At 40.9% G+C, this 15,076-nt stretch overlaps 1 protein-coding gene across 6 annotated transcripts in view; it reads left to right on the top strand.

The window, feature by feature from the left end:
* The window catches only part of POLA1 (DNA polymerase alpha 1, catalytic subunit), a 303,249-nt gene that overhangs the window by 131,061 nt on the left and 157,112 nt on the right, over window positions 1–15,076 (top strand). For all 6 annotated transcript variants that reach the window (XM_060137819.1, XM_060137817.1, XM_060137815.1 and 3 more), the window contains exons 31-32: window positions 6,297–6,428; window positions 10,979–11,153. In XM_060137819.1, the coding sequence (XP_059993802.1) occupies window positions 6,297–6,428; window positions 10,979–11,153 (307 nt within the window). The remainder of the gene's footprint in view (window positions 1–6,296; window positions 6,429–10,978; window positions 11,154–15,076) is intronic.

Here is a 15,076-nt window from a genome sequence, read left to right as displayed (position 1 = left end):
CAAAGCACTTGTGCTTTTTTTTTTTAAACTATATAAATAGTTTCTCTTTATGGATAGTCTTAGTTGTTGAAAATAGGGAATATTTTTTCTTACCTAATTTGAAAAAGAAAATCTTGGTTTCCCAAAGTGCTGTGTAGTACAAGATGTTAGGTTATAGATTTCTGGTTTTCCATTTAAACAGAGTATCCTTACATATTCCGAAGGTAATTTTGCAAATACCATTTTACCCGTTTTGTGATACATAAATTTTGTTGTCAAAACTCATACTAAAAAGAATTTTAATGAAACAGAATCTAATGATGGCATTAAATGGAAGTTTTAGAATTAAAACTCGTTCTAAATACCCCTATGCTAAAGTAATGCCAGTCATTTTTGCACATTACCTTACTCTTTAAAACAGTTTTACATGGTAGCAATTACAGTGTATATTATTTTGAGATTTGTTTTCACTTAACGTATACAGATTCTCCCACATTTCTGTATTAACCTTAAAAATCGTTATGTTAATCTTATATTTCACTGCTACATCTTTAATTAAAATTTTTGCTTGATTATTACATTATTTTTGCTATTGTTAATAACTGTATTGAACATCTTGTTCATGTCTTTTTAAAAAATTACTATATGATCTTTTAAAAGTACATTTATTTATTTATTTACTTTTGGCTGTGTTGGGTCTTCATTGCTGTGCACAGGCTTTCTCTAGTTGTGGCGAACAGGGGCTACTCTTCATTGCGGTGCGCGGACTTCTCATTGCGGTAGCTTCTCTTGTTGCTGAGCGTGGGCTCTAGGTGTGCGGGCTTCAGTAGTTGTGGCTCACAGGCTGAGTAATTGTGGCTCGTGGGCTCTAGAGCGCAGGCTCAGTAGTTGTGGTGCACGGGCTTAGTTGCTCCGTGGCACTTGGGATCCTCCCGGAGCAGGGCTCGAACCCGTGTCCCCTGCATTGGTAGGCAGATTCTTAACCATTGTGCCACCAGGGAAGTCCCCGTTTGTCTTATTGCTTTTGGATGAATTACTTCCTTTGTTTAGATTCCTTGAAGTAAAATATTTGAGTCAAAAGATTTGAGTATCTGTGTGTCTCTTGTCAAATTGCTTTGTACAAGTGCTACTAATTGATAATAACAAAATGTGTGTGCTAGTTTCACCACAGGTTTCCTTGTACTATAGAAGTGACATTTCATTGGTGATAATATCATTGGTGATATTTAAATAAAACATTGCTACCATAAATGGATACAAAACAGTATTTTACCGCTGGATTTAATTTGCATTTCTTTGATTCCTAGAGAGAATGAATATTTTCTATGCGTATCCTTACGATTTGTATTTATTCTTAGTTAAGTCATTTGTTTCCTACTCCTTAACAATGATGTTTTTAATGTCACAAAAGAAGGCATTCATTTATACATGAAAAGTATAAAAAATTAGAAATAAGTAATATAAGAGGACATGTGCCTTGACGCTAGCTCTTCCCTTTACGTGATGCAGTGCATGCCTGTTGGCATGGAATCACTTGGGACGTTTGAAAGTGGTTTCCTTTCAGATTTTGTTTTGTCTCTTTCTCAAAAATTTGCATAAGTAAGAATTAATATTTCAGTCTTGCTTTGATCAATTTTTGTATCAGTTCTGCAGATTGAATACCTGACACTGTCTGCCTTCTTAGAAATGTGAGTCCTCTGTTGCACGGGGTTCCAGGCATGAATTTGGAAGGCTGAGTCCAAACATGACCACATTATTGGCAAAAGAACACTGAGCACGTGTCCCCTAGGGTAGTGGGCCCAGTCCGTCATCTCCTCCTGTGGGTGATGGCACAGTGTTACTAGTGTGCAGAGAAACCTAGCTGCGTAGACACACTGGCCATCCCTGCGTTCTCAGGAACATTGTGCAGTCTTGCTATTTTGAAGTTTTTATTATCGAAAATTTAAAACTTATACAAGGGATTTCCCTGGTGGCACAGTGGTGAAGGATCCGCCTGCCGATGCATGAGACACAGGTTTGATCCCTGGTCTGGGAAGATCCCACATGCTGAGGAGCAACTAAGCCCATGAGCCACAACTACTGAGCCCACGTGCCACAATTACTGAGGCCCACGCACCTAGAGCCCGTGCTCCACAACAAGAGAAGCCACCACAACGAGAAGCCTGCGCACCATGACGGAGAGTAGCCCCCGCTTGCTGCAACTAGAGAAAGCCCGCGCACAGCAGCGAAGACCCAGCACAGCCAAAAATTTAAAAATAAATAAATAAATTTTAAAAAAAACCTTAAAAGTAAAGAGAAGAACATCATGAACCCCCATGTAGCCATCACTCAGCTTCAATAGTTATCAACTTAAAGTGACATTTATTATTACTAACAATACTAGTTAATAATTAGTGTGATTCGGGATGTGCATATATTTTCATGTGGCAGAACTGAAACCGACTGTCTTTTATTCTCCATTTCACTTGGCATAGTAGCTGGCAAATAATAGTTGTTCAGTGAGCATTAAAAGAATTCCTTTGCCTGTTTAATCATCCATTCATCAAACATGGAGTACGTCTTATGTGCACAGTGCTAGGTTCTGGGATATAAAGTAGGATAAGCAAAACCTGGTTGGTATTTTCAAGATGTTAATGGTCTAGCAAACATATTTACTGTCACATGCTCTTATACTTCTTTCAGTAAAGAAGAAGAATTTTAGTGTCGATGAAAGTAGAGTCAATTCTGATGAAAGGGCTCTCTATATCAGAGTTATTCCTGTGTCAGTTTACATTAAGCTTTTTATATATCAAGAGTGACTGTCTTAATTAACATTTGTCTGAATACCTGTACTGTTTAAAACTTGTGAGTAAATCAGTATTTACATTTTGTCGCTTGCAAAGGAGAGTGGAATCGAAGAGTCCATGTATGTGACTGGTTGTGGATGGTCTTATGATAAGATATAGATTAGGTTAGATTAGATTAGATTGATTTTGTGGGTATTGGTGGGCTTGAAAATGGGAGGTTAGCATAGGGTGGAGGGGTGAAGTGGTGAGATTTACCTTTGTGAAGATTTAAGCCCTTGTTGCCAAATGCAACTGAAAAACACTGTGTGTGATTTTTCTGAACTGCCACAATTTTAGCTTAAATATGTTTCATAAAGTAACACAAAATACTTCACAACTGATTTGTATAGCCCTGGCTAACTTGAGCCTAAACCACCAGGAAGCATTTTTTGAAAAATCAAGCCTTCTGAAACTAGGCTGTGAAATCCCCAAATAGTCCCAATCTAATAATTGGAAAGTATGTCAGATGAAATTCAGAATTTCTTAACATTGCACTGAAGTATAGTCAATTGAAGAAGATAACGGTTTTCTTAAGTAGAGTTATATTGATTAAAATTTCTATGCAGTATTACCCGTCCAAGTCAATCAAGACTTCGCATAATGCAGGTTTGAGAAGATTTAAATACTTAGAGAGGCTTCTAGGTACTCTCCTACACTGAGTGTATGATTTAGAAAGTGTATAGAACAGGGGGATGTGCAGCCATGTTTGACGACCTGCTTTATTCTACTACAGTAGTTCTCAAATTTCCTGATCTCAGGACATTTTCACACTCTTAAGATAGTTGAGGACTGCAAGAGCTTTTGTTTATGTAGCTTATGTTGATATTTACTGTTAGAAATTAAAACTGAGAAGTTTTAAAAGCATTTATTAGTTTATTTAAAAATATCAGTAAACCCATTATATGTTTACAAAAATAAAAAATTTTTTTAATTAATTAATTTATTTTTGGCTGTGTTGGGTCTTCGTTGTTGCGCGTGAGCTTCCTCTAGTTGCGGCGAGTGGGGGCTACTCTTCGTTGCGGTGCTTGGGCCTCTCATTGTGGTGGCTTCTCGTTGCAGAGCACGGGCTCTAGGCGCACGGGCTTCAGTAGTTGTGGTTCGTGGGCTCAGTAGTTGTGGCTCGCGGGCTCTAGGTGCACAGGCTTCAGTAGTTGTGGCACACAGGCTCAGTAGTTGTGGCGCATGGGCTTAGTTGCTCCGCGGCATATGGGATCTTCCCGGACCAGGGCTCAAACCCGTGTCCCCTGCATTGGCAGGCGGATTCTTTAACCACTGTGCCGCCAGAGAAGTCCCACAAAAATAAAATTTTTTCATGAAAAATAACTGTATATTTCAAAACAAAGAAAAATTAGCCAGAGGAATGGTGTTATTTTGCAAGTCTTGTTAACGTCTAGTTTAGTAGAAGACATCCGCGTTCTTATATCTGCTTGTGCATCCAGTCTGTTGTGACGTGTGGTGTTAGTTGAAGCATAGGAAGAAAGTCAAGTTTCACACAAATATGTAGTTGGAAAAAGAAGTATTTCAGTAATTTTTAAAGATAGTTGTGTGTATTCTTCTTTGATTCTACACCAGTACTCTAGAAGTGGTATTGTCTGCAAGGTTATTTGTATTGTGGAAATAGGAAACCATATCAATGAACTTTTCATATTCTTACATTAAAATCTTTTCATCTGTGCGGTGCTTTGAATGGATCTTTTACCCATGTGTGATGTTATGCACTTGTAATTTATTAAATGTTGGTTCCCTGAGTTTTACAGATCTTCCAAAATATTGATACATCTCATTGTATATTAACAAAAACCACATTTTAAAATATTCCTACTCATCAGAAGAGTCTTTAGGTATTGGAAAGCTGTCAAGCTCACCGGAGTGGAAACAGAATTTCCAAAATTCTGATTGGTGCTTGATAGCTTCAATATTATCATAGGCAATATATACTGTCAGGTGTTTTCCTTGAAGTGGCAGACTCGCTTGGTTCTTTTTGAGTGATTGTCTGCCAGGTACTCAAGTTAGAATAACAGTAGTTGGCCTGCCATTCTTTCAACTAAAAATTGGGTTGAGAAAGCCAGCTAGTTTAGCTTGCAACTCAAATGGTTGCACAAATGCATTTCCTCGAGCATCCTTCGTTCTTGAGTATGCTGTAGATGTGCCTTGGGCATACTTCCCATTTTGTCACACAAAATGTTAGCTTTCTACTCAAGGGTCAAGAACTTTAAAAAACTGTGAGCGTGTCATGGTGACGAATACAATGAGTATTAGTACAGTTTGGTGCTGCTGCCCAGGTTCATGTTTATAAGGCGTCAGCACCTTTACTGACCTTTGTTTCTATATCACCAGTGCAGATAGTATTATTAGGAAAATAGCTTTGATTTCTCCACCCCCTGAAAGGGTGTCGCTAACCCTCAGGGGTCTGCAGACCACACTTAGGTGATCTAGACATGGAGCACCCTATTCCCTGTCCTTCCTCTTGTCTTTTGAAACCCACCCCTTCCCTTTGTGCATATTAAGTTCCAGTCCAATAGACGGTTTTTTTTTTCTCACCTCTTGCTTTTAACTTTTGCTTTTTCCCTCTGCTGGAATGTTCTTGCCCCGTCATCTTTTCTTAAAATCTGTTTTTTCCTTCATGTGCCCGTTCGTCCTTTTCTTCCGTGATTTCTGCTCTCAGATGGTAGCAACCTTTGCCTCTAAACTCTCGGCAACACTTAGTTTACCACTCCCTTCTGGCACATGTAGCTTATTTTAGAGAGTTTTTTTTGGAATGCGGAATCGTCTGCTAATGGCAGGTGACTTAGGACCAGTGACTGTCTTATTCATCTTGCAGTACTTTACAGTGCTTGAACTTAGTGAATTATTGCAGAGTGAGCGAAATAATTTCTTCCGCAAACATTTGGTTGCTGCTACACACCAAGAATCGTTCCGAGCCCTCTGAATGCAGCTGTGGGTAAGGCTGACGTGTTCCTGCTCTCGTGGGGCTTACTTTCTGTTAAAAACTCATTCACTCTGCCTTTGGAGAGCTTAAATTGACAGTGTGAGTAAATCCAGTGATTTCTGGTGCCTTAGGGATTTATTTAGGCTCGAGAAGCCTTTGAGAAACAGATCATTAAGTCAGAGTAACCGTTATCCATCCGTCTTAACTAATCAGTTAATTCAGTGGGAGAATTGCAGACATTAAGAGGAACTCTAAGGCTGCATAGAAGACTGAATTCACAGTCTTAATCTTTATATCCAAGTATTCTGTGCCATGGCCCAGAAACTCATATTTCTTTTTTTTCAGGGTTATATCTGGTCATATTAGTTACTTAATGAAGGAGAGAGGAGCCTTGAGGATAGAATGTCTGAAGATCCTGTGGCAGTGTTTTCTACATACAGCTGCTGTCATTTTTATGTTTATGTGGCTGGTGTGATTCTAGCAGAGATATGTTTAGTGTATATCTGTGTGAGAAAGGTTTTATTTTAAAGTTTGGGGCCTTTTGTTCCCTCTTTTTCTCTTAGGCGTTGACAAAGGATCCCCAGGATTATCCTGATAAAAAAAGCCTACCTCATGTACATGTTGCCCTCTGGATAAATTCTCAAGGAGGCAGAAAGGTGAAAGCTGGAGATACTGTGTCGTATGTCATCTGTCAGGTAAAACTGTCATAATAAGTAAGACCTACACCAATTCCGAGCCCATAGTAAAATCCATCTCTCCATGGTGTCTTGTTTAGTACTCTGCCAAATAATTGATGCTGTAAAGAGAGGGTTTAGTCTTGGTTGGTTTTGCAGCATTTAAAAACATTAGTCAGGGGTATGACATTTTATTAAAATTTTTATAAAACATTTGAGACTAGTGTTTTGGTTGAGTGAAATTACTTTGGTGAGACAGGTATATAACAGTAGCTGCTGTTTCAATCTGAAATTAACTTGAATGAAAATGTCTACCAGTTTGCTTGTATATCCAGCAGTAGTCCTTTATCATTCCTTTTGCAGCAGTTTCCATTCTGAATATTATTCTACCAAAAGAGAGTAAATGCATTTTTCACTAGCCTGTTCAAATAATTACTTGAAAAAAAATACGAAATGCATGGTTATGGAGAAAGGTGAGATGTCCTAAAAAGCTACCTTATGAAGAAAACACAGATTATCTAACCAGGTCCTTTTTTTTTTTTTTTTTTTTTTTTTTTTGAGTGGAGGGGGCCTAGAACCCACCTCTTGTCTTCTTCCTGTTCCATGAGACACCTCTCAGGAACCTCTAGGTCTTCTGGAACAGTTTTAAACCGCTGACCAGTTTCTTTTGAGAGTAGCATGCCTCTAACAGTCAGAGATAGGGAGAAAGGGTAGAACAGAAGAGGGTTTTGGTTTTGTGGGTTTTTTTTGTTTTTTGAAAGCACTTAACTCCAGTCGGAACAAAGGAGGGGTCTCATCCCTTCTCCCTGCTTAAAAAAAAAGTCAGAGTCAAAGCCTCTATCCAGATTCTTTACAGTTACTATGGTGTGGTCTGTTTACCAAAAGGCATAATTCATCTCAATAAGACTGTTCTTTTTAATTAATTAAATATTGCTTTTTGTTATTACAGTAAAAAAAAATTAGATAAGCCTTAAACTTCAGTGTGATTGATCTTTGTCAAAGTACAGTCAATGTGGTTTGCAATCAGAGAACCTTTTCAAAATGTAGAAGTCGTCTGCTAATATCTGCTTGGTACTGTAGATGATGTACATAACAAATGATTTAAGTACATGGACAGGAATCAGCACTTGACTCTGTCTCCCTCCTAGGGTTACCCTTGATTAAGAACTGTTACAGAAAGCCAATTCCTGCAGGAAAATATTTCCATAAATGTCTGACTCGCTCAAGCCCTTAATGTGCTTTGCATATTGCCTCTGACAAGTCTCATCTCAAAAAAACAATTTTCATATTATGCAAATAAAGATTTGGTAAATAGGCTAGGTTTTTTTTTTTTTCCACTTAGGTATTCACATACATGGAAAAGCTGTTAAGATTATTAATGACAGGAGCAGATGGCAACATACAACTTTGAAAAATTATATAGGTTTTCTGAAATAGCATCTAAAAATGAAATCAAGCCACAATTACGTTTTGGCTAAACCTGGAATGGAGATGTATGGTCCTATGATCAATGTATTTCAAAAGTCAAGCTTATATTCCTTGATGTCTGAATATTGAGGTCTTTTGATTTCTTCTTCTCGGGTCTTACTGATATAAGAAGAGCTCAAAATGCTGATGCTAAATCCAATTTGATGTATTTTCAACCCTTTTCCCATTCGACTGGTGCTGGGTGTTAACTTATTTGCTTGTTAAAAGAACAGTTCATGTTTCTTTTATTGGTTTATTCTTCTCACTGTATCCCAAGAAAAGCTGTAGGACTTTAATTTGCCTTTGTCCCCCAGCAGTGGGACATGCCCACTTTCAGCATGTTTGCTAACCAAAGCTGCCTACTTCTTTTGCTTTTAAGCACTCAGGTTATTCTTCCTCTTTCCTAACACAATTATATTTTTAGAATATGTTTCACAAAATGTATGATGACACATTTTTAGGAGAACTATTTACTGCTGTAAGCCAAGGTGCCCTTCAAGAATAACCTATCTCCTAAACAGGTTCTTTTTTGTTTAAAATTTACATTTTGAACATAGTACTCTACTGATAACTTATTCAGACTATAAATTCAGGTGAATTCAGAGAGTAATGTTTGTGGTATGTAATTTATATTGTAGTTCATAGTCTTATTAAACCATGGGAATTATTTGCTGAGATCTTAAATCAACTTCCACTTGTTGGTTAAGTGTTAAATCCTTAACTGTTTAACTTTCATTGGACATAATTTTCATAAGGCATGCCTTTAACATAATTGTTTTAAGGGCGCCACTTGTCATCTGTTAAAACTTTTTTTCCATTGATTTCCTACTAAAGATGACCTCATAGTTTTCAATGAATTGTCTGCATCTGGTTGTCTCTGTAAAGTATGTACTTTGAGAAGTTCACAAATTACTACATGGGCACTTCAAGGAAGACCAACATTGCTTCTCAGTCTATTTTTAAAGGTGTATGGGATGTGTTTTTGCATATACCATGGGTTTGAGAATTAGGTCTTTGAGGGATATATCTTATGTCACAGCCTAAATGTTTGCTAGGTTTGAGAATTAGGTCCTGCTAGGTTTGAGAATTAGGTCTTTGAGGGATATATGTTATGTCACAGCCTAAATGTTTTTCCAACGTAACACAGGAAGACCTGTCATCTTACCAATTGTTTTGAATTTAGTCATGTTTGAGCTCAGATTTTTTTTTGTTTTTTTTGCGGTACGCGGGCCTCTCACTATTGTGGCCTTTCCCGTTGCGGAGCACAGGCTCCGGACGCGCAGGCTCAGTGGCCATGGCTCATGGGCCCAGCCGCTCCGTGGCGTGTGGGATCTTCCCGGACCGGGGCACGAACCCGTGTCCCTTGCATCGGCAGGCGGACTCTCAACCACTGCGCCACCAGGGAAGCCCGAGCTCAGATGCTTTTACATACAATAAGAAATATGTTTGGGAAAAACTTTTTCAGCTGAGAATATGCTTAGAACTTTTTCAACTGTTTTTTTACAGACATGCCTGACATGAGAACATCTAATGATATATTGGAAAGTAACTCAAGGGCCGTTTTTAAAAAATAATAATTTGCCTCTACAAATTTTGTTTTTATTCTTTATTAAAAATTTTTAAACTCAACATTACTATAATCTTAAGGACAGACCAGTTTTAAAAAGAAACTACAATTCTATAAATCAGTCAGATTTCATGTGTTTGTTAAAAGGCAGTCTGAATATAGTTGTGGTGCATGAAGACACTGTCCAAGGATTTTTCACTTTTTGTCATTGGCTGTCACCTTACTCTCATCTAACAAATCAAACTTCTAAAAAGGCAACAATTAAAGTTGATTAATTCTGCCTAATTTCTTTTACTGTATTGTGAACTCCTGAAAAATAATTATAAGCAAGTCTTTTAATCTGAGGTTTGCTTCCATTCTAGTTATTTCATTATATCTCAGCATAGGTAGAACCTAGTTGATAAACATCCCAGTTTGTTTCCATCAGGAGCCTAGCCAGAGAAAGAAGCCAGTGCTTCCAGTTTGTGGTAAGACAACGGTATGAAAGGTTGCCTCTGCTTTGGGCTGGGCAGTGAGCTGAGAAGGGACTGATTGTAGCAGGATTGAAAGAATAGGATTCACATTGCAATCAGTTTTGCAGAGCAGCTGAGCACTGTGAATAGTTAAGATTTACGAATCTGAATAATAAATTCTGTTGTTGCAGACAAGAGGAAGAGTGGAGCGAGTTGTTGGATGTTGGTCCAGTAGAGTGGTGATGGCTTTTTGATTCACAGATGATGATGACATCACCCACAGGACTGTATATGGGCCAATTATATAGAGTTTCACAACTTCTATTTTTAGACAGTAAGGAGAAGAGGAAGGCCTTGAAAAGAGGCTCTCTGGCCCTTCTTCCTTTCCTTGAGGAGGAGCCGCATAAACAGCGCAAAATGGCATGCCCTACGTTCCAGTGGCCAGATATTTTGCTCCTAGAGCACTCTACTCCACCAAGCCGACTTTCTTAATTTTACTCTTACCTATTATATCTTGTACATAAGTTAGTGCTCTTGGGTTTTGTGTACTCGTCTATTCCCCGTTGCTCACACACACACACACACACACACACACACACACACACACCCTGTCTTTAAGATGATAATAGGACTAGAATTCTTGCAAGGAGGGATTGAGTTAACATAATAAAAGGGTCACACATTTTTTTGTCATGACTCCTAAAAGGCCTTTGTTAGCAAGTCTTCCCGGTGTGTTTCTGTGATATGGCAGGTGGAATTGTTTAATCTAGTCATGCCATCTTGTTAGTTTCGAGTTTCAACAAAAAATAGAACACAACACATGCTGGATTTACATTCCTGGACAGTGGGTGAGTTGTTCTCCTTGATCTTCCTCCTGTTAGTTGCATATGAAATGTTCACCAGTAGGTCAGAAGGGCTTCTTGGTGTTTGGAATTGAATACATAAAATTTGAACTGTTATCCAAAAGGATTTCGTGGTGTTTGGAATTGAATATATAAAATTTGAATTGTTGTCCCTCTCTTTGTCCAAGCAAGTACTTGTGATTGAATTTCTCACAACTTTACCTGTACCATGTCCTCTTGTAGGATGGGTCAAACCTCACTGGGAGTCAGAGGGCCTATGCACCCGAGCAGCTGCAGAAGCAGGACAATTTAAGCATTGACACCCAGTACTACCTGGCCCAGCAGATCCACCCAGTTGTGGCTCGAATCTGTGAGCCAATAGATGGAATTGATGCTGTCCTCATTGCAACGTGGTTAGGTAAGTGTCCTGAACTCACGTAGCCCCTTGCCTGGCAACAGCAGCCCGTGCGGTCATCCCTTACCCATCAGGAGCCCTGTTTAGAGGCACGGTACTGTGTCAAGCACTTCTTTGTCTGTAGTTGAGCATTTATTTTTGTGGTTGTTTGGTTAATGTCTATCTCCCCTCCTATATGAACGCCACAGGCTTGCTACCTCTGTAAGCACATGCCTGCTCCAGGGTAGGCACTCCGTCAACAGATGATGAGTGGGGAGAGAGAGAGGCGGCAAAAGAAAGGATAAGAGAAGATTTTCGGCGCCCTCCTAGTCTCTGAGCATACATTGTTGTTGCTTTTTTTTTTTAATTTATTTTTTTTTGGTTGCGGTGGGTCTTCATTTCTGGGCGCGAAGTTGCGGCGAGTAGGGGCCACTCTTCATTGCGGTGGCGTCTCTTGTGGAGCACGGGCTCTAGGTGCATGGGCTTTAGTAGTTGCAGCACGTGGGCTCAGTAGTTGTGGCTTGTGGGCTGTAGAGGGCAGGCTCAGTAGTTGTGGCACACAGGCTTAGTTGCTCTGTGGCATGTGGGATCTTCCTGGAGCAGGTCTCGAACCCGTTTCCCCTGCATTGGCAGGTAGGTTTTTAACCACTGCGCTACCAGGGAAGTCCCTACATCGTTGTCACTTTAATCAGTGAACTTCACTTAATAAGAAGATTCATTGTATCTTGAATATTGTTTCCTCTTGTCGCAGTCTCTAAATGTGTTTTTGTATGGAGTGAGAATACACAGCTTTTTTAACATTAAAAGGTTTAACTTGTTGTATTCGATTCCTTTTGAGTATCCTGCTCTTGCTTTTAAACATTCTTCTAAAACTGGACTCATTATCTTCTAGGAATTAGTTGATTGCTAATTTCTCATCATCTGGAGGTGCCAGCCAACCCTGAAGCCTCGTTGTTTCTCAGACTTTTTGCCAGGTCACCAGGTTGTCATCTCTTGCTTAGAAATGTATTTCGTAACCAGCCCTGATTTCCTTTCTAGATGACCAGCATGTTGAGAGTTACATTGCTTTAAGTTCTCTGCTCTCTATCCCATTGTACACAAAGATGAATATTCTTAGAATAAGTGCCTAATAAAGTCCTTGGCTGGCTCCTCACTATAAGTCCTGTTGCCACTGACATCTTACAGTCTCTGACTTCGGCACTTATAGACTAACTTTTTAGCTCCAACCTGTATTTCTAGCCTGACTTCTTACTTAGTGTTCTCAGGGTCCCCTAAATATGGCATTGTTTAATCTGTCCATGCTTCATGGAAAATCCTCCTCCTCTTCTCATTGAATAAGTCTGGCTTAAGACACGGGCTTTGGCATCATAGGGATCTGGGTTCAAACACTGGTTCTGTCGCTCATGTGCTCTGTGGCTTTGGGAAGCCTCTGAAGCTTGGTCTCAGCCTTGGTTTCTAGAGTTGCTCTGAGGGAGCGATTAGTGATACGTGTGAGATGCTCTGCACAGGCCTGGGTGGGGGAGTGTGCAGTGAATGCCTGTTATGGCCACGCCCCAGCCCCCTGCCAGGCCTCTGCAGAAATATGTTCAAACTCCTCTAGTCCCTGGGATTTGCACGCATTAGCTCTCTGTGCGTTTGTGGACTGAGACTGGACAGATGAATCATCAAGTCACATACTTTCCACACTGCCCCTGTTGAATATGTTTCTGAGCTCCTTCCCACCAGCGGGTCCCGCCACCCCCCCACCCCCACCCCCACCCCCACCCCCACCCCCACCCCCGCACCATCAGTGTCTGCTCTGGAAGTGGAAACTCATTTTTGACATTTGCCTAAGCAAAACATAATTAGGAAGATAAAATTCTGCTACCCAGATCATCATATAATGTATTCTCAAAGTTGAGTTGTATTTGATGATGTTTATAAATCCTCAGCTGGGAGGAGGGAGTGTAAGTGCACAATATTTTTTAGCTTCCTTCTTTTTTCTCTCCTCTGCCTCGAGTGCTTACTCTATTGGAAACTGTAATAAGTACTTTGCATATGTTATCTCATTTAATCCTTTCAGTAACCCCATGAGGCTATGTTGTTTCCTTCATTTTACAGAGAAGAAAGCTGAGGCTTAGAGAGGTAACTAACTTGGTCTTGTCACATAGCTAGTGAGTGGCCGACCGTGGTTGGTCTGGGATCCAGCTCTGCATGACTGCAAAGCTTGTGCTTGTAGCCACCACCTCTTCTTAGCTCTGGGAGGCTGTGACACATGCCCTCAGTCAGGAGCGTGGTGGCGTGGGTGTGAAGGCCCGGGAACTTCATCTTTGTGCTTCCTCCTCACCCCACTGCAAACCCCCAGTGCCGCTGACAGCCCCTCAGCAGAAGCATTTGTTTTTTAGAGTAGATCTTCCAGGTTTTCCATTTGGATCATCAAGAGCCTGCTTCATAGGCTCACCGTTGCCCTTTCCTTCTTTGGTTCTGAAGTTTCCAGTGGCCCAGAGCCGAGGAGAGGTAGCTGGAACAAGCTTCATCTTGTGAGTGACGTTTAACAGATAAGGGTGGAGCCTTGTATTTTCGGCAGAAGAGCTGTAGAGTAGAAAGCGGTGGAGCCTGGCTGGTAAACAGCCTGATGCCTGCTCAGATGTCTCAAGACTGGCCATACCTGGAGGAGACCAGACTGATTTCGTTGGTTGCAGGGTCACATTTAAGATCATTTTCATATCAGTTAAACTGCAGGCAGATTGTGGCTGCTTAAAGATGAAACTTTCTCGGGGCTTCCCTGGTGGCGCAGTGGTTGAGAATCTGCCTGCCAATGCAGGGGACACGGGTTCGAGCCCTGGTCTGGGAAGATCCCACATGCTGCGGAGCAACGAGGCCCGTGAGCCACAACTACTGAGCCTGCGCGTCTGGAGCTTGTGCTCCGCAACAAGAGAGGCCGTGACAGCGAGAGGCCCGCGCACCGCGATGAAGAGCGGCCCCCGCTCACCGCAACTAGAGAAAGCCCACGCACAGAAACGAACACCCAACACAGCCAAAAATAAATAAATAAATAAATAAAATTTAAAAACATTTTAAAAAAAAAAGATGAAACTTTCTCATCATTGTGACTGTCTTATGAATCCAGTTTTCACAAATCATTTTCCAAGCCAGTAGCCTAGTGGGCCCCATCTTCAGAGTGTTCTTGCTATTACTGACCAGGCTCGGCCTACAGAGGGGACCCGTCATGCTTGTGCGTGGTCTCAACACATCCCCATCTCTCCTACCCCATCACCTGAAAGCTCTGGGTGCCAGGTAGCCGCTTGGAGCTGCTGAGGGGCCTGTGTTTGTAGCTCTGAAGGAGCTGCTGCCACTCCCCTTTGTACCTTCTTTTTCTCGTTTTTGTCTTCTGCTGTTTGGCAGCAGTTTTTATGCTGAAGACATGTGAAGTTGTCATCATGGCGCGGTGCGCCTCCTCCCACCGCAGCCCCGCCGTCACCAACGGTATCCACATACCTATCTACATTCGTAGTAAATCTCCTAGTCCTTTATCTCTCCCTCTTTCCTCGTAGGAGCGTCCACAGTAATGAAGGGCAGAACAGCAAGTGCCAGTCACCGTGAAGATCTGTAGAAAACATTGAAGCTTGCTGGGCAGGTCTTTGCAGGCATTTGCCCCCTGCCGTATTTGGGAGCTGCATTTTGATCTGTGTCCTTTATTCCTCTACCCCAAGTGGAAATTAGGGTGGCTGTTCTTCACTAGGGGATTTGAGGCCCCTGTTATCAGTTCTCACTTAGCCTGTGGTTTTAGAGGAGAAGGGAGGAGATAGGGAAGTGGTGGGGAAGTAAGGGGAGGAGTGTTAGGGGTGCATGGTTTCTAAGAGGTGCAAGCTATAGGCATACAATTACTGTAATTTGTTTTTAAAGTTCTAAATCTGTTTTTCTTTATATTAAAAAAAACTGCCGTTAGTGAACTGACACCGTTAAAT

The sequence above is a fragment of the Lagenorhynchus albirostris genome, chromosome X (genome assembly GCF_949774975.1).
Source record: "Lagenorhynchus albirostris chromosome X, mLagAlb1.1, whole genome shotgun sequence".
Taxonomy (NCBI): Eukaryota; Metazoa; Chordata; class Mammalia; order Artiodactyla; family Delphinidae; genus Lagenorhynchus; species Lagenorhynchus albirostris.
The sequence above is the reverse complement of the archived record's forward strand: the minus strand, read 5'-3'. Positions and strand labels throughout refer to the sequence as shown.